Consider the following 27,014-nt stretch of genomic DNA (forward strand, 5'->3'; position numbering starts at 1 on the left):
GCCCCATATGCTTTGAAATCTGTGCGTGGTTCTTGCTTTGCTGAGTTGCAGAATCCGATGCCATCCAGGTCCTGGAGTCCCAGCATGATTTCAAATGTATGAAATCTGTTTAAAAGCCAGTCCACCCTTGTAGGTCCTTATTACCTTCCTTGAATTCTTCTAGAAAAATACTCTTTAAAAGACGATGGAGTAAAAAAAAAAAAAATGCTGTTAGATTTTCATAACTGAAGTGTACCTGGAAAGTAATTTATCTGTGCAACTTTGTAAGGCTTTCTCATCTTGTTTTTTTTTATAAGACAATATTACATTTGTACCTGCAACAGATTGAATGATCATTGAGTACCTTTTTTTAAAGAAAACATGCATCACACATGATTGCTTGGGAAACATTCCTAGAGGTGGTACGGCTGGGTCAGAGGATGCCATCTAAAATCTTTGACACCCGTCTCCCAGCTGCTGCCTGGAAAGGTTGTTCTTGCTTCTGCTCCAACCATAGCACCTGTGAGATAGAAGGCACCGCCCTAGCTATTTGACCCTCATCTAACCTCGCAAAGCCCCATGGGAACAGAGAGGGTCAGTAACCTGCCCGTGGTCACTCTGCTAAGTGCCAGAGCTGGGCTTTGGCACTTACCCGGCTGCACAGCCGGCTGCACAGCCCCACTGTCGCCTTTTCTGCTGTACCTGCCGTGCCAGTGCCGGTCTGAGGAAATGGACACAGACTGCTGTGAGGAGACTCTTTCTTCCTTCTGAGAGTGTCTGGGTGTGGGCTTGATCTCTTTAACCCTCATTCTTGATTCATCAGATAGGGGCAGGGGATTTTCCGGCCCCACAGCCTCTGGTCCCTGCATTCCTTAGGCAACTCGGAAAGTGTTCTCCAAGAAGCACGGTCCCCTTTGAGATCCGGCCCTTTGCCTTGTCCCGTCCTGCTGGCTGTGGGCGAAGAAGGGCAGGGGACAGCGTGACGACATTGATCTTTAAGACTCTCCCTGCCTCGTGCCCAGAGGTGTTGCTGGGACCCAGGCCTGGTCAGGGTCTTGCGGGGTCATGAGGTCAAATAGAGGTGTGGAGGTTTAACAAAGCTTGTCTTAGGAATTTCAGGTTTTAAACCCATGCTTATCTTCACTGCTGAAATCACACAAAAAGTTTTCATCAGTGCAGCCCCGGGGTCACACGGGGTCAAAAGACTTCCTCTTTTAGGAAAAGCCCCAGACGCTCACTTATCTCTTAGTTCCATCCTCGCTGGTGGGGGATTTGCATTGTTAGCTTCCCCTCCCCTAGAACAAAGACCCCGCAAACAGAAGGTGCTGGGAAATGCCACTGCATGTCCCCATGTCCCATCAGCAGGCCCGGGGACTTTGATACTCATGTTCCCTGAAACGTTCGGAACACGAGTTCCCAGCATGAGGAAGCGCCCGTCGGAACCAGCACGCTGTCCAAGTAGAGCTTGGAAACGCGCCAGTTTTCTCGCACGTTCCCGTGTGAGCACCCAGAGGGCACTCTCTGTCCCCTCGAGGTGCAAGCCTGTTCTCGGACACTTGCTCTCAGATAACGGCGCAGAGAGTCGGCTTTGGCGCAGACCCAGCGCAGCTTCCTGTTCTTAAATCAGGACAAGTCGTACCTCCCTGGCAGGGTGATAGTGAGGGTTAAATAGATCGTGTATATAAAACGCAGAGCCTAACACCAGGGGCGTCTGTGAACAGCCATTGACATCTTCACCCCACACCCCGCTTAGCTCCTGAGGACTCAGGAGACCGTGTGTGTGTGTGTGTGTGTGTGTGTGTGTGTGTGTGTGTTTGGAAGCAAGTTTTGACATTTTTATGCATCTGTTTATAAACAGTTCTGTTCGGCGCATGTGAATGTAAGCGCTGGTGAGTGCCGTGGTGGGAAGGTGGAGCCTGGGGCTCCCTCACCTTGGCCATCCTTAGCCTCGGAGCGTTTTCCTCCTTCACACGGCCAGGCGTGCGACCAAGTCCCCCAGCACCTGCGCAGGTCAGTGTGCGTGACACTCCTCCCATCTCAGTACCAGGTAGCACGTTTGCCCTCTCATGCAAAGCTCTAGTAAGTGCTAAGGAAAGGGAGGAGAGGTAGGCTTTCCAGAAGGTTCCTTGAGTACATCTGCCTTTGGGCCTCCACGGGTAGTTTTTTTGTTTCATGTCACAGTTTCCAGAGAGCAGTCAGGCTTCTATGAACTGGGAGAGTGGCTCATGGACCCCTCAGAGGATGGCATAGTTCTCACTCATGCTGCATGGACAGCAATAAACCAGCTCAATTTAACCGACACTCATAAAAGTGTTCTTTGTAATAAATTTAATTTTTTAAAATCCTCACCCGAAGATGTGTTTATTGATTTTAGAGAGAGGAGAAGGGAGAGAGAGAGACAGATAGAAACATCTATGGGTTGTCTCCTGTATATGCCCCAACCTGGGTATGTGCCCTGACTGGGAATCGAACCCCCAACCTTTTTTGGTGAGCGGGATAATGCTCCAACCAGCTGAGCACCCACCTGTCTGGCGCTAAATTTACTGTTTGAAATAAAATTTGAAATGTCATAAGAGAAGGAATAGTGTCATTGTAAAGGAAACTTAGGGAAGATATTTAAAAGAAGTTTTGAATCTTATTGAAAGCTTTTCTTATTTTATAAATAAATATTTTATGTATTAGGTTGGTAAAGTAAGACATGTACTATATATATATATGCACATTGCTAGGCAGACCTAATTTTAAGTCAATAATAATTTTTAAACGGCAACTTAGGATTTCAAATTTTGTGGAAATGTTAAGCAAAGGTATTTCCCCACTCTCTAATATGCAAATGCAGTTTGCATTCAAACCGTTCCATTTCAGGACTATAAAGGGGCTGTTACTCGCTAATTTAAACATAGTGTGTGCCAGATTAATTTATAATGTAAGTACAATTTAAGGAAGAAGAGGCTGATTTCCTTGTATATAACATGGGAACAGTGATAGTTTCCCAGGTTAGAAATAACTTGAAATCAATTACAGATCCAAATCCCTCATTTGCAACCCAAATAGCTCTGAAAACTGAGAATTTCTGCCATGACTCACTGGGCAGAGTAGCCAGCCCTGAATTGGCATAAAGCTATTCATAGAATTTGCTAATTCCAGTCGGTGTGAATGCTCACGTCTTACAGCAGAAACACTACTGCGTTGGCTAAGTGGTTGTGATTGCTGGGAGTGTTATGTTTTGGATGGTATGTGCACCATATAACCAGTTCCCAGGGCAACTGTCTCCTGTAACCAGAGGAGCCTCACGGCTGGTTTCCCCAGGGACTGTCCCTCTTTACATCCACTCAGAGGCAAGTATAACTATTAACAAGGCCCCGTTCACGCTCGGAGGTTCACGCGCACCTGTTGGGTTCTTGGTATTGGCAGCACCCTGTTGGTGAGCATCAGTACTTTTCTAGTGAATTCTCATAGATAGAGCTTTCAGGTAAACAAGTTCCAGTTGCTGTCTTGAAAACCCGAAATAAGATGAAGCATTGATTATGAGAAGTAATTTTTAAAATGTATATACCCCACTGCTTGCTTAGAATCCCCACGGCGTTGCTACACACCTTTTCTGTTTTATGGGCCCATGATCATGTTCCTCGTTGTAACTGCTTTTCCTAGGCTGCAGGGCCCCTCTGGGCTCCCCCTTTGACTATCATGGTGCTGGCATGCACGGTCAGCTCACAGTCTCTTAGGCCAGCATCTCCAGGCCTGGGGACCGAGGGTGAACAGGCAGAACTGGTCTTGGGCCTCAGGGAGGTGAGCGTCTAGTGAGGCCTGGCCTGGCCTGGGGAGAGGAAGGAGGCTTGTGAGGAGGTGGTTTGGAAGCTAAGACCTGGAGAGTGTCATTAGCCAGTGAGAGGGGGCACTCCTGAGCCTAAGGGACAGTCATAGGTGCAGACACTGTGGCCCTGACCGCGGGCTGGAGGTCCGGGAGGAAGGACGGGCCTCGCACCGCAGTGGGCTTCAGGCAGGTCATATTTGTGCTTTTTCTCCGCGCTCCGGCTGCAGGTTGGGGTTGGGGTGAGGGGGGCCCTCAGAGTAGCTCTTTGGTGCTGCTGTGTTGAAGGAAGGGATTGTTCCTGACCCGCTGGTTTCACTTTCTATCTTACAGTGTCCTAGCGGCTCCGGGAGAATGTAAATATGGGCGCTGTGTTCTCGGAGGCCAAGGCGGCTGAAACCTTCAGCCAAGTCAGAGCGAGGAGAACTGCCGGGCATTCAGGCCCCGGATTCTACCAGTTGAGGAAAAGCTGTAGATGAGAAACAAAAAGCAAAACCCTGACTCATGGGGCCCTTTTTTGAGCCAAGCTCTTGCAAGGCGCTGGCAGTGGGAATATTGTCATGGGAGAAAATGAAACTGTGCTGGGAGTGCCAGCTTCGGGAGCTCTGGGGACAGCTGGGGGCCGGCCTGGCGTGCCCTGCGGAGCACACAGTGGCGGGGCCTCTGGCGGCTGAATATCGAATCAGTGTGGTCGGTGGCCGCCCAGGGATGGTGCTCCTAACTTCTGTTTTTTTATTGTGGTAAAACACACATACGTAAAATTTGCCATCTTAATCCTTTCAGTAGTTCTTTTTTAAAAGTTAAATTTATCTGGGTGACATTGGTTAATAGGATTATATAGGTTTCAGGTGCATAATTCTATGATGCATCATCTGTGTGTTGTGTTGTGTGTTCACCACCCAGAGTTAAATCTTCTTCCGTCACCATATTTTGACCCCATTAACCTCTTACTGCCCCCCTCCCCTCTGGTAACCCCCACACTGTAGTCTGTGTCTGTGAGTTTTGTTTGTTTGTCCTGTTTGTGACAACATGGATGCACCTTGAGAAATCATGCTAACTTCTTTCCTCTGCTCTAACGTAACCGGTGAGGTAGGCAGGTCACTTGGCCGCCAGCCTTGTGCCTTACCATTTAAAGAACGTCAGTGAAATATTAGTACAGAAGGTTGACTGGGGTGATCTTTGATGCTTAAATCAATCGGAGGGCTTCTTCAAAACACACAGGCGAGCCTTTGGGTCGCCTCACTCTCCGTTTTCTACACCACCCACCATGGAGACGAAATGTGGAGCCTCCCTCCTCTCTTCCCCGGGGGATGACGTGTGGGGCTCCCAGCTCAGTGAATTGTTGCTTGCCCGCGCTGCCCCTCGTGGATGGAGGGACCGGGTGATGGATGCATGTATTGATACAGCCGTGGTGCCTGGATCAAGAAAAAGCCGCTGGCTGTTGAATTTGAGTGCCACAAGGGGGAATTTTCCCGGGTTTATTGTATTCCCAGAAATGCTGTCATTCCCCTCTGGGCTCTGTGTAAATCACCTGTGTACTTTGTTAATATCTTTCTCTCCGAGTCTTTTTCTTTGCCGCTACTTTCAGACTTACACCGAAGTTGCAAAAATAGTACAAATAATTATTTTTTCTGAACCTTCGGAGAGTAACTTGCCAAAATGACGTCCCATCACTCCTGAATACTTGAGTGTATCTTTCCTGCAACCAGGGGCCCTCTCCAGGTGACCACACTGTGGCCGTCACAACCGGGCAGTTGACACTGGTGCCACCTAAGCCCCAGGCCCCATGCAGGGTTGCCGGTTGTCTCATTGATGCCCCTCGTAGCGCAGGAATCCGAGTCAGGCTCAGGTGTCATGCCTCTTTAATCTCTCCTTAATTCCCATGGGTTTGACTTTTTCTTTTTATTACATATTTTTATTGTTTTCAGAGATGAAGGAAGACAGTGAGAGAGAGAGCGAGAGCGAGAGCGAGAGAGAGAGAGACAGACATCAATGATGAGAGAGAGAATCATTGGTTGGCTGCCTCCTGGACGCCCCTCACTGGGGATCTAGCACGAAATCTGGGCATGTGCCCTGACCAGGATTGGAGCCACGACCTCCTGGTTCATAGGTTGATGCTCAAGCACTGAGCCACGCCGGCCGGGTGGGTTTGGCATGTTTGACAATGACAAGCCGGGTGTCTTATGGCATGTCCGTCAGTTTGGGTTTGTTGGTGTCTTTCTCATGATTAGATTGAGGCTGTTTATTTTCTGTGAGAACATCACAGAGCACAGCTCTGTTCTTACTGCATCCTCTCAGGGTGAGCATGACTTTGCCTTTTCTTTTATTGGTGATGTTCTTTCGATCATTTGGTTAAGGAGGTATCTGTCAGGCTTCTCCATTGTAAAGTTTTCCCCTTTGTAACAGGAATATTTTGTGGGAGGTACTTTGAGACGCTGTAGGTGGCCCATTTCCCATCAACCTTTCACCCGCTGATCTTGGCGTCCGTTGATGTTTCCTGGCTGAATAATTACTCTTTGATAGCTGCCAAATGGCGATCTAGTTCAATCATCTTCCCACACTTACTCGTTGGCATTCTGCTTTATGGAAAAGCTTTCTCTCCTCCCTGTTTACTTTTTCATAGGTCCCTGTTTATTCAATGGGCTCTAACATTTTTTTGTCATTATTTGGATGCTCAGATTGTCTCCGATCTGGCCAGGGGGAGTCCTGTACCTTGGCTGCTATATCCTCCTGATGTTTTCCCAGCATGCTTTGAGCACCTCCTTGCTTTCTGCCTCCCCCCGCCCCCTCCCCCCATGGTTCAGGCTCACCTTTTGCTTTCCCTGCCCTAGCCCTGTTTTTCCAAGAAGCCCCTATTCCTTCAGTGGAGAATGGAATTTAGAAACGAAGACTTGGGCCCGGCGTTGCTCATCGCCATGAGAGAATGGCTTCCCCAGTCCCTCCACGTGGACAGGGTCGGGGAGCATGTGCTCTTAGACATATACTTACACAGACACGTACTTTTTTGTGTCTGTTTTATCCCTCTGCGTACGGAGATGGATGGCAAACCATGAACTCAGTCCTATTCTGATCCAGCACCCAGGGTTACTCTAGGCTTTTGTTTTCCTCTTCTGTATTTGCACTTGCTTCTCCAGTAGTGAGAAACCTGTCTGTCATTATCCTTAATATATTAATTAACTTAGTCGCCTGTGTGTCTAATCTCATGTTCCGAAGGTGATCACCTGAATGAGGATGCCCTCCTCACCTCTGTCCTTGGCTCCTGCACCCTGGACGGGGCTGCCTTCCTGAGCAGAAGCCCATTCACTGGGCTTGGGCCCTGACACCCCCATTTGGCCTGGTCTCCCTCCCGCCTCTGTCCTCGTGACCCCGCCTGGGCTCCAGTCCTCCACCCGCCAGGTGCTGCTGCCTGCTCCCCACAGTGGACACCCTCTTTATGTTGCACCCCGCATCGAGGCATTACTGCCCCCCTCCCCTAGCGACTGCTGTGTTACGTTTGTCAGGGCTGCCGTCACAAAGGTCCAGAAGTCTGAAATCACAGGGTCAGCACGATTGGTTCCCCAGGCACTCCAGGGAGCTATGCTAACTTACATATGACTAACATAGAATACATCAAATATATACATAGTACAATTATACTTGTTCATTCCATATTAGCTTATGTATTCTGAGCATTTCCCCTACAAATGAAATAGTCTCCTATAGTCACAATATTTCATTATTTGAATCTGCCACATTTTATTTCATCACCTTCCTCCTGTGTGGTATTTGGATCAGCTTAAATGTTGTGCTTTTATAGATAATGCTCCATCGAACAGTCTTGACCATGACTTTGTGTAAACTTGGCCCCGCCTGGGGGCCCCTTCAGCTCAGGCTCCCAGTGAGGACGCTGTGCAGACTGGGAGGCCTGGGGATCTCGATGCCTTTCTGTAGACCCCAATTTGACCTCAGAGTCCAAAGGCTGTTTAAATCTGAGCTCTCACTCAGTACCTCTGTGACCTTGGGCCTGTTACTTAACCTTGTGTGCCTCAGTGTTTTCATCTATAAAATAGGGGTTTTAGGAGCGCCTGACTGACAGGGCTATGGTGAGTCAAGTGAACTAATGGTCACAACTTGCCACACACCACAGCGCACTCAGTGCGTTAGCTGCTGTTAGTAAAACTGGGTGGGGGGGGGAGTGTTCCGGACCCGCTGGCTCAGGGTGTCTCCGGGGCTGGTAGGTCTACAGCAGGAGAAGCGTTACACAGAAGCGCCCACTCGCCAACAGGTTGCCTTCCGAAGGGGATTAAGCTTGAAGAGTGCGAATCAGGCTTTTCAAAACCAGGCTTTTCTCAAAAGAGGACAGTTTCGATGCCGGGTGGGTGCCTGCCTCTTCAGAAACCCCACAAGGGTGTTCTTTGCAGGTGTTCTGTTTTTACCAGACACCTGACCACTCACGGTGATTTGGAAAGACTAGAACCAACCTTGAAACGGTGTCCATCTTTGGGGACAAGTGGGTCCTCATGCACACGAGCCACGTGTTCAGGTGTCCAGTGGCCCCTGTGGCTGGTGGCTGCCTTGTTGGACTGGGGGGCAGGGCGGGATGTAGAACATGCCCAGTGTTGCTGGATAGGACTGGTCTGTATTTATTGGGCGCCTGCTGGGTGCAGAATGCAAGACTAATAGTTCACATATGTGGCCATATTAACGTAGATTTGCAGCTGGAACGGACCTGTTGTCTCAGGGGAGGGAGGCACATGGAAATGGAAGGGATTCACATAAAATCCATGCGAGAGGCAGCGTGCTTTATGAATTCAAGGGAAGGCTTGCGTTGGCCCGACAGGCAGTGGAAGAGATGGCATTTGAACAGTATGTGGAAGGATGCTTGGCTATTTCTGGGCGAAACCTCTTTCCTGAGCCCCACGTATCTAATTGTCCCCCAGCACCTCTCTTTGGGTGTCCCAAAGACATGTCACATTCAGTAGATCTGAGACGCAGCCCAGTATTTCTCCTCTTAAACCTTCCGCATGCCCTGCTGCAGGGAGAGGCACCGTCACCCACCTGTTCGGGGGAAGGAAAGCAGGAGGTCACAGAGGCCCCGATAAGTCGGAAGAGGGAAGGGCATCAGACATTTACAGAGAAGAGTCTGGTGGCCGCCACTCTCCTCCCTGAAGTTGGAGGCAAGGCCACTTGCAGGGACCGATGAGTGTGGAGTGAGTGAGGGCGTGTGAGGATGGAGGGATCTGAAATCGCTCCTGCGCCCGGAACCAGAGCTGATGAGGGAGGAGCAGGAGAGGTCTGCCATAAAGCCCTCGGGGCCTGCTTTCGTGTTGTGATGGGGTGTGGTCCAGCCCAGTCATGATTGTTGCACATGAGCGGTGAGAGGGGGAGTGGACATCCCAGGGACAGGGTGCAGGGAAGTGGTGTTCGCTGTGCAGGATGGACCGTGAGACTGGGGCCTCTCTCGGGAAAGCACCCGTCCTCACAGATGTCACACCATCCATGATTCTCCAGGGCTGGCTCCCTGGACGGAGCACTGTTTCCTGGAACGCCCGCTGGGCCACCGCAGTGCCGAGAGCCGGGGGCACTGTGGCGTGTGCCGGGCACACACGAGCAGGTCACAGGTCAGTTTCTCTGCCGACCCGGGCTGCGAGGCCGCAGTCACTCCCAGCGTCATTCGTGGTCAGAGACAGGGTCATTATGGTAAAGTCTCTGTGGTGATATCTCCTAAAAGGATGGAGAAAGCATACCCAGGAAGAAAATTGTGGGGAGAACGGCGAATATGCAAAACTATCAGTAGGATGGTTCTCAGTACGGGAAGCTTGTTCTGTGGTATTTAAAGGCATTTCAGAACTTTAATTTCATGTGCAGCTATAGCCATTGCTCGTGAAATTTATTCACCATTGGCCTCCCTGTTTCCCATGACTCAATGGGAGATGTTTATTGACCGTGGGATCTGGACGGCTATTGGGCTAATGGGCACTGACATCCCAGTGATACCCAGAGATGTCAGAACACCCCAGATGATAAAGTTCCTAAGCCCTGGAAGTGCTTGTTCAGTAGGTCTAGGATGGGGCAGGAATTTTTTTAAAAAATATATTTTATTGGTTTTTTACAGAGAGGAAGGGAGAGGGATAGAGAGTTAGAAACATCGATGAGAGAGAAACATCCATCAGCTGCCTCCTGCACACTCCCTACTGGGGATGTGCCCGCAACCAAGGTATATGCCCTTGACCGGAATTGAACCTGGGACTCTTGAGTCCGCAGGCCGATGCTCTATCCACTGAGCCAAACCGGTCAGGGCAGGAATATTTTTTTAACCCCCCCAGGTGACAACATTGCACAAACAGTTTTGGATGCTGGGGTAGGTGAATAGAAAGGTATAACCACGACTGTGATATATTTAGGGTAACCATTGGCAGCAATCCTGCCTCATCATTCAAGGCTGGGTTTCTAAAAAATCCACAGGGCAGGAGAAGTCCTGCTTGAATTGCTGAAGATCTTGAGAAAAACTAGGTTAGAGACTCAAATTCTTTTTTTTTTTTTAAATATATTTTATTGATTTTTTTACAGAGAGAAAGGGAGAGAGAGAGAGTTAGAAACATCGATGAGAGAGAAACATCGATCAGCTGCCTCCTGCACATCTCCCACTGGGGATATGCCCGCTACCCAGGTACATGCCCTTGACCGGAATCGAACCTGGGACCCTTCAGTCCGCAGGCTGACGTTCTATCCACTGAGCCAAACCGGTTTCGGCTCAAATTCTTGAATGAATCGATGACATGCGTTTTTCTAAAAGTTCAGTAAACTGAAACAATAAATGCATGACATAAGGATCACATCAGTGATACAGTGGCTATCACACACTTGATTTCCATTGCTTACCGACTCAGGAAGTTTAATAAAACTTTTAAAATTGGTTTTGCATTTGTGCGGAGAGTATGCACGCTGAGAGGCCTGCTTTATTCTGTGTCCACCACCCCATCCAAATGTTAAATGTCGTTCACTCATTTCATGACTTCATCCTCCAGGTTCCCACGAGAGGATGTAGTGACTTGAATAATATAGGCAGAGAAGTAGTAAATAGAGCTGAATGGGCACGTCCCAAAGCCCTCCCCTAATATGCAGTCACATTGTCTTAGCTCTGAACATGCTATTAAACTGCTCCTACATTTCACGTGGCTGCCAGGAGTCAGTCTAGTTCTAAGGGTTTGCTTCTTCTCTTCTGCTTTCCACTTTCCACCCGCCACCCACATGCTTACACACATCTGTTTGCACATCTGGGGAGCAGCTCAGCCCAGTGCGATGCTTTTTATACTTTCTTTGACCACAGTGCCAGTATAATATAAAATTGAAATAAACATTTAATGAAACAATACTCATTCTTTTTTTGGTTAATTCTCACCTGAGGATATTTTTTCCATTGATTTTTATTTATTTACTTAAAAAAGTTTTTTTTTTTAGAGTGGAAGGAAGGGAGGGGGAGAGACAGAGAGAGGAAAAACATCAATGGGCGAGAGACACATTGGCCAGTTGCCTCCCGCACTCATCTAACCAGCACCGGGGGTTGAGCCTGTAACTGGGGTACATGCCCTTGGCCAGAATCAAACCCGCAACCTTTCAGTCTGTTGGCTGACACTCTAACCACCGAGCCACCCGGCCGGGGTGCAATGGTCACTCTTATTTGGATGATTCTCGTAGTTCTACTCTGTATTCTTGCACAATAACATGAAACTGCTGACCAATTCAGGAAATTGATTTCATCCCCCCCCCCACTCTCCCCCCCATGCGTTGCAACCTGAGGCTTGGTAAACACTGGTCTACAGGCTTTTGAGTGTATTTCTCTGGAGTCAGGCGGACCTGTGTTTGAATCCTGGCTTTACCTCTTGACAGCTCCGCGGCTTGGTAAAGAGCTTCATGTCCTCACGTGTAAGAGGGAGGTAGGAGCTGTACCTCATGTAGCCAGTGTGAAGATTGAATGAAATAATGCAGGGAAAGTGCTTGGCCTCCTGTCTGATTCCTAGGGAACACTTGACTGGATGTGATGATGACGATGATGATGACGATGATTTTTCAGTTTTCAACTCCAGTTTCCTCTCAGTCCACATAATTTTGTGCTGAAATTCTTGCTTTTGCTAAAAAGGCACACAAAAGTCAGTGTGAGGAGTGTAGAATGTCAGGTAAGAGGAACTTGTGTTTTGGGAAGGATTACTCTATATCTTAGAAAAATTACTACTGAAGTTGCGGTTACATTCCTACAAGTGTGCTGCCACTTGTGTTGTTTTTTGCGTGTTTTTCTGTGCATTCCCATAGCCACCATCCTGGGCCCAAGCAGTCGCTTCGAGTGTATCTCCTTGCCCTGTTTGCCCCGGATGAAGTGCTGCTTGGTTGACAGTGACACATGGCTGTTCGGAAGGTTTTAGTAGCCTCTGCAAACAAGCTCAGTCTCCAGCTGGCATTTGAGACCTTCCAGACAGACCTGGGTTCAAACCTTGCTTCTTCCTCTGGGGGCTAGGACACATTTTTCTTTTCTTACCATTTCAAGCTATACTTTCCCTCATCTCTAAAATGGGGATGGTAATATTTAACTGATTCGGGCTGCTGGGAGGGTGAGAGATGATTTATGTAAAACATCCAGTATGTGCCTCCCAGGCGCCCGCTCGCTCTTACGAAGCTCCACCGTGTTGGTGACTAGGTCCTGTGCTCTGCCCACAGCATTATTAAGCACTTAGTCCTCTGTCCTGCTTTGGCCATGGACTCCAGCCTTTGCCTCCCTGGCTTGCTTGCTCCCTTCTCTCTGCCTAGGCAGTTCCTCCCCATGCTAGAAGCTCTTTACCATAAGCTTTCCCTTACAAGCCCATCTAAGAATGATTAATGTATTCTTTATGATCTAGTTCACTTAGCTGGTAATTAATCCTATGCTTCCTTCTGATCGCTAGTGCAGTCTTTTATTGTTATAATTATAGTATTATTAGCTACATTTATATGGTTTACCTCTCATATCCCCAGTTAACTTACGAATTCCTTGAGGGTAGTGATCATGTCGTGCACATCTTGGAATCCTTCATTGCATTTAGCACAGGTTTTTTGTTTTGTTTTGTAATAATACGTGTTTAGTAAATATTTGTTGGTACAGTGGATGACTGGCTACTGCAGACAATACGTGCCGTAGGAGAAGAGGGCCCAGTGGTTGGAGTTGTGAGAGAAGTTGTCATGATGAACACAGATCTGAGCTAGCTTTTGTTGGGAGGGTCACATTTCTGTAGGTTGGTAAGATGGGTGAGCACATGGCTATGTAGGGAGGGCTCTTAGGTCCAGGAATCCTCACAGTTTATGTGAAGGAAATGATACAATTGCAAGAGATGAGCCAAGCCCTGCTATGGTCAGCTTCTGCGGCACAGACTCGAGTGTTAGCCCTGTTCTTAGCTTCCTAGTGCCCATACTTTGGCCTTCACTCTTGCCCAGTGTTGACCTGTCTCCTGTGACCATGATAGCATGATCTGACTCCTATAACTGATGAGCTGTGGGGGCTACTGGTAGAACAATCTCTAAGTTTTTCTCTGATGCCTTAATTTTCTCTTCATTCTTGAAGGAAATATTTGCTGTATTTAAATTTTTGAATAGCAGTTATTTTCGTTCAGTCCTGTAAAGACATCTTTCCATTGTCTCCGGTCTTCCATTGTTCTTGTTGAGTAGTCCCTGTAAGGCTCCCTCTCTCAGCCAAGGATTTTATTATTTTAAATCCAGCAGGGATGTTTAGAAGTCTCTTGAACAGAACATTAACATGATTTAAGTGGCATTTTAGGAAGATTAATATGCCAGCGAAACACAAAACAGAGAGGAGTTGGGAATGGCTCAGTAAGAAGAACAGTTACAAGCCCATCCTAACTGCTTCCTAAAGTAGGAGGAAAGCAGAGGTTAGGGTTGCTGAGCCTGGGCGTTTCAGACAGACCCGAATGAGTCTGGGCGTCCCTACTTACGAGCGGGTTGCCTTTAAACACTTCCCCAATGATCCTCTTGTCTGTAATATGGGGTCATAAAGTCCCTGCCTTGCAGGGTTGTAAGAGTAAATGAGAAACTCATAGAAAATCCTGGCTTTAATGCTGGCATATAGTAAGTGGCCAATAAATAGGGGCCATTGCTATTTCTATACCAAGATCCAAGCCCTTGTTCTTTGAGATTAAAATTCAAGATCACTGTTAATGCCACTACTGAGGCATTGTTAACTCTATGGGGGATGTGCTTCACAGGATGTGTGAACTCACACCCTGCAAATCACAGCGACCAACTGCGTGCCTTTATGTAGCAGCCCTGATGCCAGGAATAGTCTAAATACTTGCCGCGTCCTGAGATGATTTAGAGCTCGAGGCCATGGTTTTGAAGATGACCCCAACCCCAAAACTCAGAGGTGTAGTGGGAGCTGATTTTAGAAAGTCCCTGTTGTCAGGCTTGAGGGTGGCTACTTCATATTTTAGATTTGTAGAATCCTAAAATGTCAGCATTCACTTTTAAAACCAACACAGTGCACAAGATTAAAAGCTCACAAAACAGGGAAATCAGATAACGGGCCTTCGTGTTACACAAGGATTCCTAGAATCTTAGATAACCCCGGATGTTATCTTTTTGAAACCTCTCATTTTTTTTAGACGATCAAAGTGTGGACTAGAACGAGGGAGTGACTGGCCCAAGGACACCCCGTAGTAACAGCAACGTCAGGACTGCACACAGGTGTTCTGTTTTCTGCTGTATTTTGGTTCTCTGTGTCTTTTCTACCAGTTCCATACCTTCTTTAACTTTGTTCAAGATTCATGTGGCTGGGGTATTGGTGCCCATGGGAACCTTGCCTTATAGAAAGAAGGCTGATCTATCAGTTTAATTTCATTGATGGAAGCGAGAAAATATAGGCCAAGTGAGTCTCTTTACTCGGTACTCTCAGTACTTGGTCTCCTGCCCCTCTGTGACTGTCTTCCCAGTCTCTTAGTCTCCGGAAATAGAATATATTTTTAGTATGAACTACATGACGAGCTTCTGGTGCCAGGCTCATTGTAGAACTCCACCTTCGCTTTCTTTCACAAAATGAAGAGCGCATGCTCAAATTCTGTTAGTCATGAGCAATCTGTGTTGAACTACGCCCTTTCTCATTTGTGTCATGCGCCAAGACTAATTCATTACCTGTCCAGTGTGGGAGGTCGGACCTGCCTATAAAATCAGTAAAAAAGAGCAAGTGCCTCCGTGTAAAACGGTTGGCTTTTCATTGTGTATCAGCAGGGATGCCCCGGCTATTAAAAACACAAAAACCACCACATGGACATATATGTCACTTTGGTTACTTGGTGTTAATCACATTCATGTGGATCACAGCTCGGGATGACAGTCCCTTGAAATTGCTTTATTAATCACTATATGTATGAAGACGTGGAGAACATCTCAGTGGTAATATTCTGGGAGTCTTTGATATGTTCAAAGTTGTCCTGTAATTATACAGAAGATGGCTGCCTTCAACAGCACTCCAGCCTCTGCCCTTGCGTGGCCCCTTCCCCCTTGTGCTCTCTTCCCTCTGTCTGTGTGCTCACGTGGCCTTCTCTCTGTGTGTGTCGTCCAAATCCCCTTCCTTCTGCAAGGACATTCGGTTCCTGTGAGGCTCTGATCACAGCATTTGCATCCGCCAATCAGTAACTGCGCCCTAGGTGTGTTTCTGTGTGAAGGCTCCTCGTTTAACAATGGTTGATTCATTGACATTGAACTCCCAGCCAACAACACTAACTCAGGCCTGAGAGGCACATCTTTTCTCCACACGTCAGCCCATTCCTGCCGGCTGTTTTAAACAGTAAAATTGCCAACACAGAGCAGAAAAGTGTTGCATGAAATAGACACTGAAAAGGACACTTGTTCACAGTGTGAGTGAAATGAGGCAGAATGTCGTCTTGTCGGACCTCAGCTGGGACCATGGGTGTCGGAAGACCCCAGGCTTTCACCTCTCTGTGCATGTCTGCTCATGACTGGGAAGGCACCCCGAGAATTGATCTGGGCGTTACAAATCAATTTTAGTGAGTAGACGACTTTGCAAATATGCAATCTGCAAATAATGAGGCTGACTGTACCTCCCCATGGAAGCTTTCGTTTTAAAGTCAGAAAGCTTTTTGAAATATTTCAGGCGACGATTTCCTCTCCCCCCTAAATGGGTCATTTGTGGAAAAAATAATATGGGAGGAAATAGCATATGATTATAACGGTGAGTCGGAAGCAGGCTGGTTTCACATCCCCATCACTTTCCGTATTGCTGAGATAGGTACACCAGGACCGTAGTGGCCCGTGGCAGTTCTGCTTGTCATGTTGTCCCCTCTGAAGACTTGGGACTACTGTAGCTACTCCTCAGGGTCTCCTCCCTCTACTTCCTGTACTGCTCTGGACCCAGCTGCCCCCTCTCGGCACCCCGAGATCTTGAGACCGGGTTGGCGGTCATCACCCTGTTGGGCAGAGCCCTCCCAGTGGCCAGTCGCCAGGAGGATCTTCTATGGACATCTCCTCCCAGTGCTCCCCTGTAACTCCTCATCATTCCGCAAGCAGGGCTCTTTGTGTGGTGTGACAATTCTCTTCTTCCCTGTCTTCTGTTAGGCCAGGAGCTCCTGGGTGGCAGGGAATGTCTGGCCTTTTCCCGCTCCTGGAATATCATTCTCAGTAAATGCTCTGTGAATAGGTGGATTTGTGAATGAGAGGAAGGACTTGAGAACCACGAAGAGCAGCTGTACTGGGGGCTCCTTGGGGCCGTTCCACACCCTTCTGGACTGTCCTTGAAGTCCTTTTCACTCGTCTCAAAGAATGGCGACCAGATGAGTGGATGGAGCCCACCTGCAATGGCGACCCAGCTAGGCTGATCTTCAGAACTGGCCTGGTTCTTGTATTGAGGGCTTTGTAGGATTGTAAAAGGACCTATAAGAGGTGGAGTTCCTGCTCTCAGAGAGCTTACAATTTGGTTAGGAAGGAAGAGTGCACACAGTTGAAAGTTCATAGTTAGGGTAAGAGTCAGATAAGAATAGTGACAGCTTACAATAGCTTTCTGAAAGCCATGCTTAATTTCCAAATGAGCGTGTAAGACCAATGAGTTAGGGTGGGAGTCACAGGGGGAGAGATTCCTTCAGGCTGGCGTGGACTAGCAAGTCCTGTGGAGAAAGGAGGCTGGGAGCTAGGTCTTGGAGGATGGGTGAGGGTTGCAAGGCCCAGGAAAGAGGAGAAAGGGCATGGTATGAGCAAGAAGTAGGAGGCGTCTGCAGCAATGAGTGCATCCGAACTGGGGCAGACATACCAGGGAGAGACGGGTTCTAGAATTCCGTTCTAGAATTGGATTAGTCTCTATAGGCAAAGGGTGCAGCCCCATGTGGGTCCTGCAAGGATGCTAGCACTCTGGCAGAGCTGGGGGCAGGGCATCCAGGAGGGAGGACGTCCTTTGGGAGCTGGAAGAGGGAGTTAATGAGGCTTTGATCATCTCAGCCCAAGTTTATCTGAATAGAATCCTCAGAGCTCTTTTTTTTTTTTTTTTTTTGAGAGGAAATGAGTAAAAGAAAGACAGCTAAGGGTGGAAAGAGGATTATGTCACACTGGCCACGAAGTCCTATAGAATGGAGGTCTGACTTGGCATCATCTTGGCTTTTGAATCCTCACTAAATTGAAATTTTTGTGTAAATTGGATGAAGATGAGGGGGCGACAGTGAGTTGTTAGTGATTCTACTCTGGATATATTTTGATAGACACGGGAAAGATGCCTAGAATGTATGTGGCAGGAGGGAAGAGCACTATGTGAGCTGGCAGAGAAAATGTGGTTAGCCATGGGACAGTTTCCAGAGGGAAAGCAAGTTGGAGGAACGGATGGTATCAGGTCAGAGGGGGTGGGCGCAGTGAAGATCCTTGCGGGAGTGAATGAGTGCACGCATTCACATAAAGCAAGGCTGGAGCCCCAGCGCCAGGCGCTGTGAGCGCTGAGCGGGGACGGAATATGTCCGGAGGGACCTTGGACCCAGTGAACTGGTCCCTTTAGAGCTTTAAAGTGGCAATATTGGGGTTCAAAGCATTTCTGTGGCCCTAATATCCCAAAGGAATGAATTGGTTGTAATGTCTTTCCCACAATCACGGTTATGCACTGTCCCCTATGGTCCTGGGAGGATAATGCCCACAGGTGTACAGTACTGATGCTCTGAATGCTGGGACCTTGACGGTGTGTGCTGTTAACACAGCCTGGCTGGGAGGGGGCGAGACCTGGCTTTAGACGGGGTCACTCAGGTGCTGGGCCCTCTGGGTAGCTGAGTTTCTGCCAGTCCAGCCTCCATCTGTGGGACCCTCTCAGCTGAGAGCCCGCTTGGCCTGTAGCACTGCCCCATGGAGACAGCCCCTCTGGAATGACCTGGCTGCTCGAGCAGGGGCAGGTGGCTCGAGGGTGGAGCCCCCGAATGTGCCTCCCTCCCCAGTCCCCCGGACACAGGCTGTGGGATTACGAGGAATGGGACAATAGAAGAGGGTCAGGCTGGTGCGTAGAACTTTCCGGTGTGGACAAGGCAGTCATTAGCAGAAGTGCCTAATGTGGATTATCTCTCCGCAGACGGGCACCATGCCGGTGGAAAGGATGCGCATGCGCCCATGGCTGGAGGAACAGATCAACTCGAACACGATACCAGGGCTGAAGTGGCTGAACAAGGTGAGTGTGATGGTGTGTGTGTGTGTGTGTGCATGTATGTGTGTATGTATGCAAGCATGTGTGCACATGTGTATATGTCTGTATGAATATGTGTATCTATGTGTGTGAGTGTGTATGTGTGTGAATGTGCATGTGTGTGAGTGTGCATATGTGTGTGTATATATGTATGTGCGAGTGTGCGTGTCTGATCCTTACTAAAGCATGTGCATGTGGACCTCTGAAAGTAAAATTGTTCTTTGTGTTCAAAATCTTATACTTGTTAATTGCAAAAACCAACCAAGCAAAATTGATCATAGAATCATCAAGTGACATGAAGATCTGTATCATCCCAGACTGTGGCCCGCCCTTGCATTGCGGTCTCAACTGGCCGCTGGTGTTCTGTGACGGCTGGCGGCGGCCTCTCGCTGTGCTTGTCGTGCCCTCCTCCCTCTTGGACTGCCTTGCTGCTCCTCCTGGCTCTCCAGGGCTAGAGGACATGAGGCTCTAGGGTTTCGTGTTGGGAATGGGGCGCATTGACTGGTTTCCAGTATTTTCTATGTGAAGAGAACTTTTGTTTTTGTCTTTCAAAAAAGTCCTCTTAAATAATTTTTTTTTTATTATTTCATTTTTTATTTTTCAATTACAGTTGACATTCTATATTAGTTTCAGGTGTGCAGCATAGTGGTTTAAAACGTCTTCTCTTTGTTGTGAAACTCTGTGTGTGTCAACCTGTCCTAACAAATAAGCATTCTACCATTTACACTCCTCCCCCATATACATAAACACTCCTTATTTATCCTTCTCGAACTCTCCATTTAATTGATGCTAACTGGTAGGGGTGAATCAGGAAGACAGTATCTGTGAAAAATAAAGAACACCTGAAATTATATAGTTAAAATTTAGAAAAGCAACTAAATATAATAGATTACTAGAGGCCCAGTGCACGAATTCGTGCACGGGTGGAGTCTGGCCTGCCTGCCCCGATGGGGGCCGATTGGGGCCAGGCCAGCTGCGGGGAGGAGCTGTGGGAGGTTGTCCAGCCCCGCCCCTGATCAGGCAGGTTGGCTGGCTGCAGTGGGCGTCATAGCAACTGGTTGTTCTGGTTGTTCTGGCGTACCAGTCGCTGGCTTTTTATATATATAGAGAGATGCCTTCTTTGAGAGGGCCTGAGGGAGGTTTCTCTCCCACCACCAGGGATATTGCAATTCTTCTGAGCAAATTTCTTTATCCTCTTCTACTACCCCCCCCCCCCATCCCCTCTTTAATCTTAAGAACACGACAACTCGTTTAGCTGGTCAGTCTTTAGCTCTATATCACGTGCCGAGAGTGGAGAGCCTGATTGTGGCCACTTCTAACAGGTGTGCAGGGTATTGCAGCATCATTGTTTTAGACTAATACCACTCCTGGCCTCATTTGATCGTTTCAGATATCTCTCAGATCTTACATTTTTTGTTCTTTTCCCTCATCCACTTTTATTTATTTATTTTTTGCTTATTTTTAATTGAATGGTATTGTATTTGAATGTGGTTGTTAAAGTGAGTCATGTCTGAAACCAGGTGGGGCATGAAGTAAATAGGAATGACTTAAGGAAACCATATGATCATTTTATGTGACCTGAATGGGGCCTTGGCTTGGGCCAGTTACTTTTTATTATGAGTATTAGCAAATACAGATAGTATGTTTGAATGGCCCAAAGACTGGAAAGAAGAGTGTAGCGAATTTCCATCTAGATTTAGTAATGCACATCTCGATTTAACAATTACCAACATTTTGTTTTATCTTTGTGTGTGTGTATGTGTGTGTGTGTGTGTGTGTGTGTGTGTGTGGTATTATAGAGCAACTCCCTGACAGTGTACACCTATAAGACTTAACATTTTTTCATGTCTTCATAATACTGTTGTCCATCAGGAAAATTAACTGTAAGTTTTTAGTATCATGCCATGAGTATTCCCAAAATATCTTTTTACAATTGATTTTTTCCCATCAGAATCCAGAGAATGTCCGGGTGTTGTGTTTGGTTGTGTGACTCGAAGTCCCTCCTGGTTGTGGACAGTACGCCCTCCTTAGTTGCCCTCTTGTCATTGGTTTGTTGAAGGTCCAAGTCGGTTCTGGGTTGGTCCAGGTGCTCGCATGTGGTTCCCTGGGCCACTTCTAGAGGGAAAGAGGGAGGAGAGGAAAGGAGGGGGAGGAGGCAGCCACGCCCAGGCCCACTCTTCTTGGCAGCTCCGATCATGCCCACTGTTGGTGTTTCATGCTGGAGTTCTGCCCTGACCCAGGCCGGGCCACTCTCCAGGCCCAGGCTAGCAGGGAGTCCAGACCTTTCCCTGCTCTTCCCTGAAAGCATGCTCTTGCCTGTGTAACTATCAGGGCACGTCGCAACAGGTAAGGAGTTCAAACAAAAATAGCAAGTGAAATTAGGACATCTTATAAATATTGGGGGAGAGGAGAGGCAGAGGGAGATGAGAGAACTGGTTTCCACTTAGTGCCAAGGTCTGATTGCTCTGCGTTACTCAAGGTCATCTTAAATGTTCTTCTCAACTCAAGCAGTGCTTCTCTCTCCTGCCCTTCGATGTAGACACGGTTGGCTCTGGTACTCAGAGTCCTTCGTACACGGTGTGTGCGCCCACCACCTGTGCGGGCTGGGCACTCAGGGCTCCTGAAGTGCATACTGATGTCACAGACTGTGATGTCACAGTCTGCACAGGTGCAGTGCAGTGCCATTACCGTCCCATCGAACACGGCGATCGACGACCAGATTGTTTATTGGTCAGAATCTCTTTCCATTTTAAAATGAATTTCACCTTTACCTTTCAACATGGTCTTTTTATTTATTTTTTATTTTTTTTATTTTATTTTATATTTTTAAAAATATATTTTATTGATTTTTTACAGAGAGGAAGGGAGAGAGATAGAGAGTTAGAAACATCGATGAGAGAGAAACATCGATCAGCTGCCTCCTGCACACTCCCCACTGGGGATGTGCCCACAACCAAGGTACATGCCCTTGACCGGAATCGAACCTGGGACCCTTGAGTCTGCAGGCCGACGCTCTATCCGCTGAGCCAAACCGGTCAGGGCTCAACATGGTCTTTTTAAAAAAAGATGTGTGATGCATTTATTAGTGGTTTATTTAAAAGTTCCATGTAGGATTTATTTATTTATTTGTTTATTTATTATTGATTTCAGAGAGGAAGGGAGAGGGAGAGAGAGAATAATGGTTCAGCTGCCTCCTGCACACCCCCTACAGGGGATCGAGCCCACAACCCAGGCATGTGCTCTGACTGGGAATCGAACTGTGACCTCCTGGTTCATAGGTCAATGCTCAACCACTGAGCCATGTTGGCTGGGCCCATGTGGTTGTTTTTTAATTTATCATTTTAAAGTGGCATTAAATACAGTCACAATATTATGCAACCATCCCCAGTGTCTAATTCTAAACTTTTTCATCACCTGAAAAGGAAACACTGTACTTCCTCATCATGTGACCACTCCCATTTCCTTCCCTAGCTCATGACAACCACGGATATGCTTTCTGTTTCTGTGGATTCGCCTGGTTCACACAATACGTGGCATGGGCGTCTGGCTTCTTTCCCTTAGCACATGTTTGCTAGGTCCATCCATGTTGCGGCATATGGGTCAGCACTGCAGCCCTCTGGGGGCTGAAGCATGCTCCAGTTGTGCAGTGTACGCACATGCGATGTTTTCTACCCATCCGTCCGTTGCTGGACACTGGGATTGCTTCTGCCCGTTGGCTGTTGTGAACTTTCACGTGTAAACGTTTGCTTGAACACCTATTTGTAATTCTTCGGGGACACATCCAGGAGCGGAATTACTGGGCCACGTGGCGACTCTGTTGAACTTTTTGAGGAACAGCCAACGTGTGTTCCACAGCAGCTGCCCCAGTGTCCATCCGGCCAGCCCTGCGTGGCGGTTCCCGTTCCTCCACTTCATCACCAGCACTTAGGATTTCGTTGTTTTTGTTCTCACCATCCGAGTGGGTGTGACATGGCATCACATTGTTCTGGTTTGCATTTCCCGGAGGAGGGGTGGTGTCGAGTCGTTCTTCATGTGCTTATTGGCCATTTCTTCGGTCTCCTTGGGTCCTTTGCTCGTTTCATGAGGATCTGTGGTGGAGAACTGCTCAGTTCAGTCGCTACTTGGGTAGCTTCATGCTTTGGGCCAGGTTTCTGGGACAGCGGTCGCCAACCTTTCGGATCTCACAGACCACCAGTGGTCATGGACCACTGGTTGGCGACCGCTGTTCTGGGAGACAGTTTAGCTGTGTAGCTGTGTGTGTGTGTGTCTGTGTGTGTGTCTCTGTGTGTGTACATCCGCCTGCATGCATGCAGATGCTTGAAAAGATCCACTTGTGAGAATCAACTCTGTGTCTTATGAGATCGATGTCAGATTGTGTCCCCACAGAACTCCTTTGACCTAGAAAAAAAAGCAACAGCAGATTCTTTAAGGGCCCCTGCCTTGAAGCACAAACCTTTAAACTCTGGTGGTGCACTTGAGGAAACCTGTCCCTGAAGTCAGTTCATTTTCACTGCGTTACGTGACTTCCTCTTGGATTTTCATCTACATGAAACGATAAAATCTCACTCAGCCCCGCTCTGGCGACGGCCCTTTTGGAGATGGCTAACCCGAAACGCTGCAGTCATGGTGACGATACAGAACGAACAGAACGGGTTTACGAAAGTCTCTCGCTTTCGGTTCTTCTTTATTTACTGAATTGTAAACACAGCAGAATTCCCCCTTTACCAGCTTTTGGGGAACTCTCAAAATGTCCTGACACTCTCAGTTCAGGCTGGTGGAGAGCGGCTACAGTGTTTGGGCAGGTTCAAGCTTCAGGCTAATGAGAAGGCACAGTCCTCTCATGGCCACGTGCAAGCCCCAGCTTGGAGGGCAGAGCCCTCCTAGCACAGTTATAGCCAACAGCTATGGTTGTGAGCTTGAACCTATTGTCCCAACACGTGGTCCCACGTGGCTGAGTGATGTGGGCTTGACAGAGTTCAGGTGCATGTAGTTGAGTAGGATCGAAACTCACGAGAATGTTGTAAACATCTTGACCATGCCCTTACTTTGCCTCGTGGAATCTGGCTATAAAATAAAGACACGGCTTGTAGTCTGTGGTGTTGTCTCTCTATCAGAGAGGGCAGCGTCCCACCCAGACCCAGCTTTCTTGTTTAGTCTGTCTTTTCTCCATCCTTCACCGCCCCCTCTCAGGGTCACAGAACCTGGCTGAGCTGGCGCGGCACATAAGGCGCCCTATGTGAGGCTGAGTATGCCATGGCCGTGCCGGTTCGCCACACAGACTTTGTAGTCGGTTCTGTGCAGAGGCACCGAGCCCTTTTGGGTTGGCGGACCCTTTCTATTTTCACTGTGAGACCAAAGTGGCAGAAGATCCCTACCGACATGTTCTTTCCTTCCCTGTGTGTCCTGTGGAGATCCCAGACCTGGGAATGATCAGAACTAGCCTAAGAACTTAAAAATGCATTTTCCTGCCCGGCTGGCATGGCTCCATAGTTGAGTGTCGACTTATGAACCAGGAGATCACGGTTCGATTCCCGGTCAGGGCACATGCCCAGGTTGCGGGCTCCATCCCCAGTAGGGGGCGTGCAGGAGGCAGCCAATCAATGATTATCTGTAGTCATCGATGTTTCTGTCTCATTCTCCCTCTCTCTTCCTCTCTGAAATCAATAAAAATATATTTTAAAAAAGTACATTTTCCTGGGCTTTAGTCTCCATAGAATCCAAGTCAGCAGGTTCTCCTGTAAAACTGGAAATCTTGTACATTCGAGCACCAGAGGCGAGGTATGCTGTGATGTGACTGAAGATGGGAATTTAGACACTTATTGCCGAGTTTCTTGGCTAAATAATTTAATTCCGTTCCTCAGCTCCTTCAACTGTGAATTAGAACTAATAACATATATGTAGCTCATTAGGTTGTTGCAAAAAGCAGAAGTGAGACCATGTGAGCATGTGTCGTCACATGTAAGATGCCAGGGGACCTTGGTGACCCCCGGTGCTGCCGGTTGAACCAGGTTACATGTGTGGTTTTACAATGAGTGTGACTTTGTTTCCAAAGCACTAGGTTCTAGTCGTGTTTGCCGGGGTTGATGTAAGTGATTTTGAGTTGCCTCTCAGGCTGTAAGAGAGATGGAAAGGGTCGGATATAAGAATCTTAGGGAGGGACTTTGCTCCAAGAAAGGAGTGTCAGCTGTGGTCATCGAGCATCTGGAAGCTCCGGGCGGGCCATGCAGGGCGTAGACGCAGGCTGAGCAGCAGGCGGGATCTTCTGTGTCTGCTGCTGCTCCGGCCCATCGAGACACTTGGTCCCGTGACAGTGGCTTCGTCCACCCGACTTTCGCAGCACCAGCGGGGTCACTTTGGAGAGTTGCCTAATTTTTAATTTACTGGGGCAGCTGGGGCTGCTCTTCACCAAATGATGGAAATAAGTGATAAGAATAAAATAAGCCCGAGACGTTTCGGTCAGAGGCCAAGTTGTCTGTGGTTCTTTAAAGAAAACGGCACAGGTAATGCACATGGGCATCTCCCAAGGCATCGCCTGTGACCTTGGAACAGCCGCATTCCTGTTCGGCCAGGCCCTGCCTGGCCCTCAGTCTCACCCGGCAGGTGCCGAGGCTGGACCTGCGAAGTGGGACTTTACTGAGGATGCCCAGCGGGGAACCTTTCCAGCTGGAACTCAGGCGCCTCCACCGCGGTGGCTGGAGCCCCGGGGCTGCAGCTCTTACCGGCTTCTCCTTTCAGGAAAAGAAGATCTTCCAGATCCCCTGGATGCACGCAGCGAGACACGGCTGGGATGTGGAGAAGGACGCGCCGCTCTTCAGGAACTGGGCCATCCACACAGGTACCGATGCCCCGTTCGGGGCGGGGCGGGGGCCCTGTGTTGTTCTCATGCTTTCTTTTTTCTTGTAGTTGTGGTATAATTGACCAATTAAATTATAAGACATTTAAAGTTATGATTTGAGATAGGTGATCCTCATGAAAGGATGCCCCCCGTCGAGTTAACACACACCTTTACTTTCTCCCATACTTACCTGTTAATTATTTGGGTTATTTTACTGGGAACATTTAAGGTCTGCTCTCTTAGCAAATTTCAGTTCTATCACAGTGTTTATTTTTGTTTTTTTTCTACACATATAAAATCTCCTGGATTATGGGCTCGTAAAGAAGGCTCTGGAAAACCTGTGACTTGCCCCCAGGCGCATCCAGGACACGGGGTGGGGGAGTGGTGGGCCACAAACCTCATCACTCAGAAACGAGGCTCCGCCCATCCCACAGAAACTCGGTGCTTACATTTCCTCTAACGTAGAATTCTGGTTGTGTTCCCCACATGTGTGCTGGGGTCATAAAGAACGTATTTGTTCTGCAGCTATAAACTTGGATGGATTTATCTCCGTAAAAGGTAGCCAAGAATGTATTTATTTACAACAAAATTTAAGTAGGGGGCTATTTACAAGAATGGACTTTTAATACCTGACAGCCAGATGAAAAAGAGACACTCCGGTTACCCGTGCTCATTGTCCTCGCGGCCTCCCAGCCTTCTGCATCCCTTACACTGGCTCCCCATTCTACTGTTGTTATTTCTTCTCAAGCTGTTTGGTAAATTCAGGACCAATTGGCCCGAACTGTCCAGATTTTAAAACAAAAATTCCCGCATCCCAAGAACCATCTCAGTCCCAGGCAAACCGGGGCATTGGCCACTGTTGGCATAGCCTGGGCTCAAAGGGTTGGTTCTCTGTGCTACTTGGTGGCTAGCAGTCCTGTGTTTCCAGACATGTTTCCTGTGTGAGTCTTTCTCCCCCTCTTTCCTCAAGCTTAATTCTTCTGGCTATTTTGTTAGGAAAGCATCAACCAGGAGTAGACAAACCCGATCCAAAAACATGGAAGGCGAATTTCCGATGTGCCATGAACTCCTTGCCTGATATTGAAGAAGTCAAGGATAAAAGCATAAAGAAAGGAAATAACGCCTTCAGAGTATACCGGATGCTGCCCTTATCTGAGCGGCCTTCTAAAAAAGGTAGACACACACACTTGCTAATGCCGTGATCTCTTGATAGAGATTTATAGATTATAGCGCCTTTGGGATTTCCTTATTTCCACATCTGTAGTTCGCACCGTGGAAGGTAATCCTGCCCTTACCTGGCTGGGGGAATGACTCTCGGGTCACCAAAGGCAGGAAAGCATTTGGAATTTTGGCCGTGTACAGGTTAACGTGGGTACAGATTAATGCGTGTACAGATTAATGCATGTACAGATTAACGCGTGTACAGTTTAACGTGTGTACAGGTTAACACGTGTACAGGTTAACACGTGTACAGTTTAACACATGCACGGCTTCTAGGCGAGTTTTAGAAAGCGTTTAATTTCGGGGAGCTGTTTCTCTGTATGCTCTTCATGCATTAACCCCAAACTATTTTCTGTTGCCACAGGAAAGAAACCAAAGACAGAAAAGGAAGACAGAGTTAAGCACATCAAGGTAATCATTGGTTGCTCAGGGAGAAGGCTAAAGTTGTAAACGTATAAACGGTTCCTGTTCTGTCTCGTAAAAACCAATAA

The 27,014-nt window shown here is 47.9% G+C and overlaps 1 protein-coding gene across 4 annotated transcripts in view; it reads left to right on the forward strand.

Moving 5' to 3' along the window:
- Positions 1-27,014, forward strand: part of IRF2 (interferon regulatory factor 2) — a 75,464-nt gene that overhangs the window by 19,681 nt on the left and 28,769 nt on the right. For all 4 annotated transcript variants that reach the window (XM_059685717.1, XM_059685715.1, XM_059685713.1 and 1 more), the window contains exons 2-5: positions 18,357-18,452; positions 25,203-25,302; positions 26,299-26,475; positions 26,888-26,934. In XM_059685717.1, coding sequence (XP_059541700.1) covers positions 18,366-18,452; positions 25,203-25,302; positions 26,299-26,475; positions 26,888-26,934 — 411 coding nt within the window. In that variant the 5' untranslated portion in view covers positions 18,357-18,365. The remainder of the gene's footprint in view (positions 1-18,356; positions 18,453-25,202; positions 25,303-26,298; positions 26,476-26,887; positions 26,935-27,014) is intronic.

This window comes from Myotis daubentonii, chromosome 2, assembly GCF_963259705.1.
Source record: "Myotis daubentonii chromosome 2, mMyoDau2.1, whole genome shotgun sequence".
Lineage (NCBI taxonomy): Eukaryota > Metazoa > Chordata > Mammalia > Chiroptera > Vespertilionidae > Myotis > Myotis daubentonii.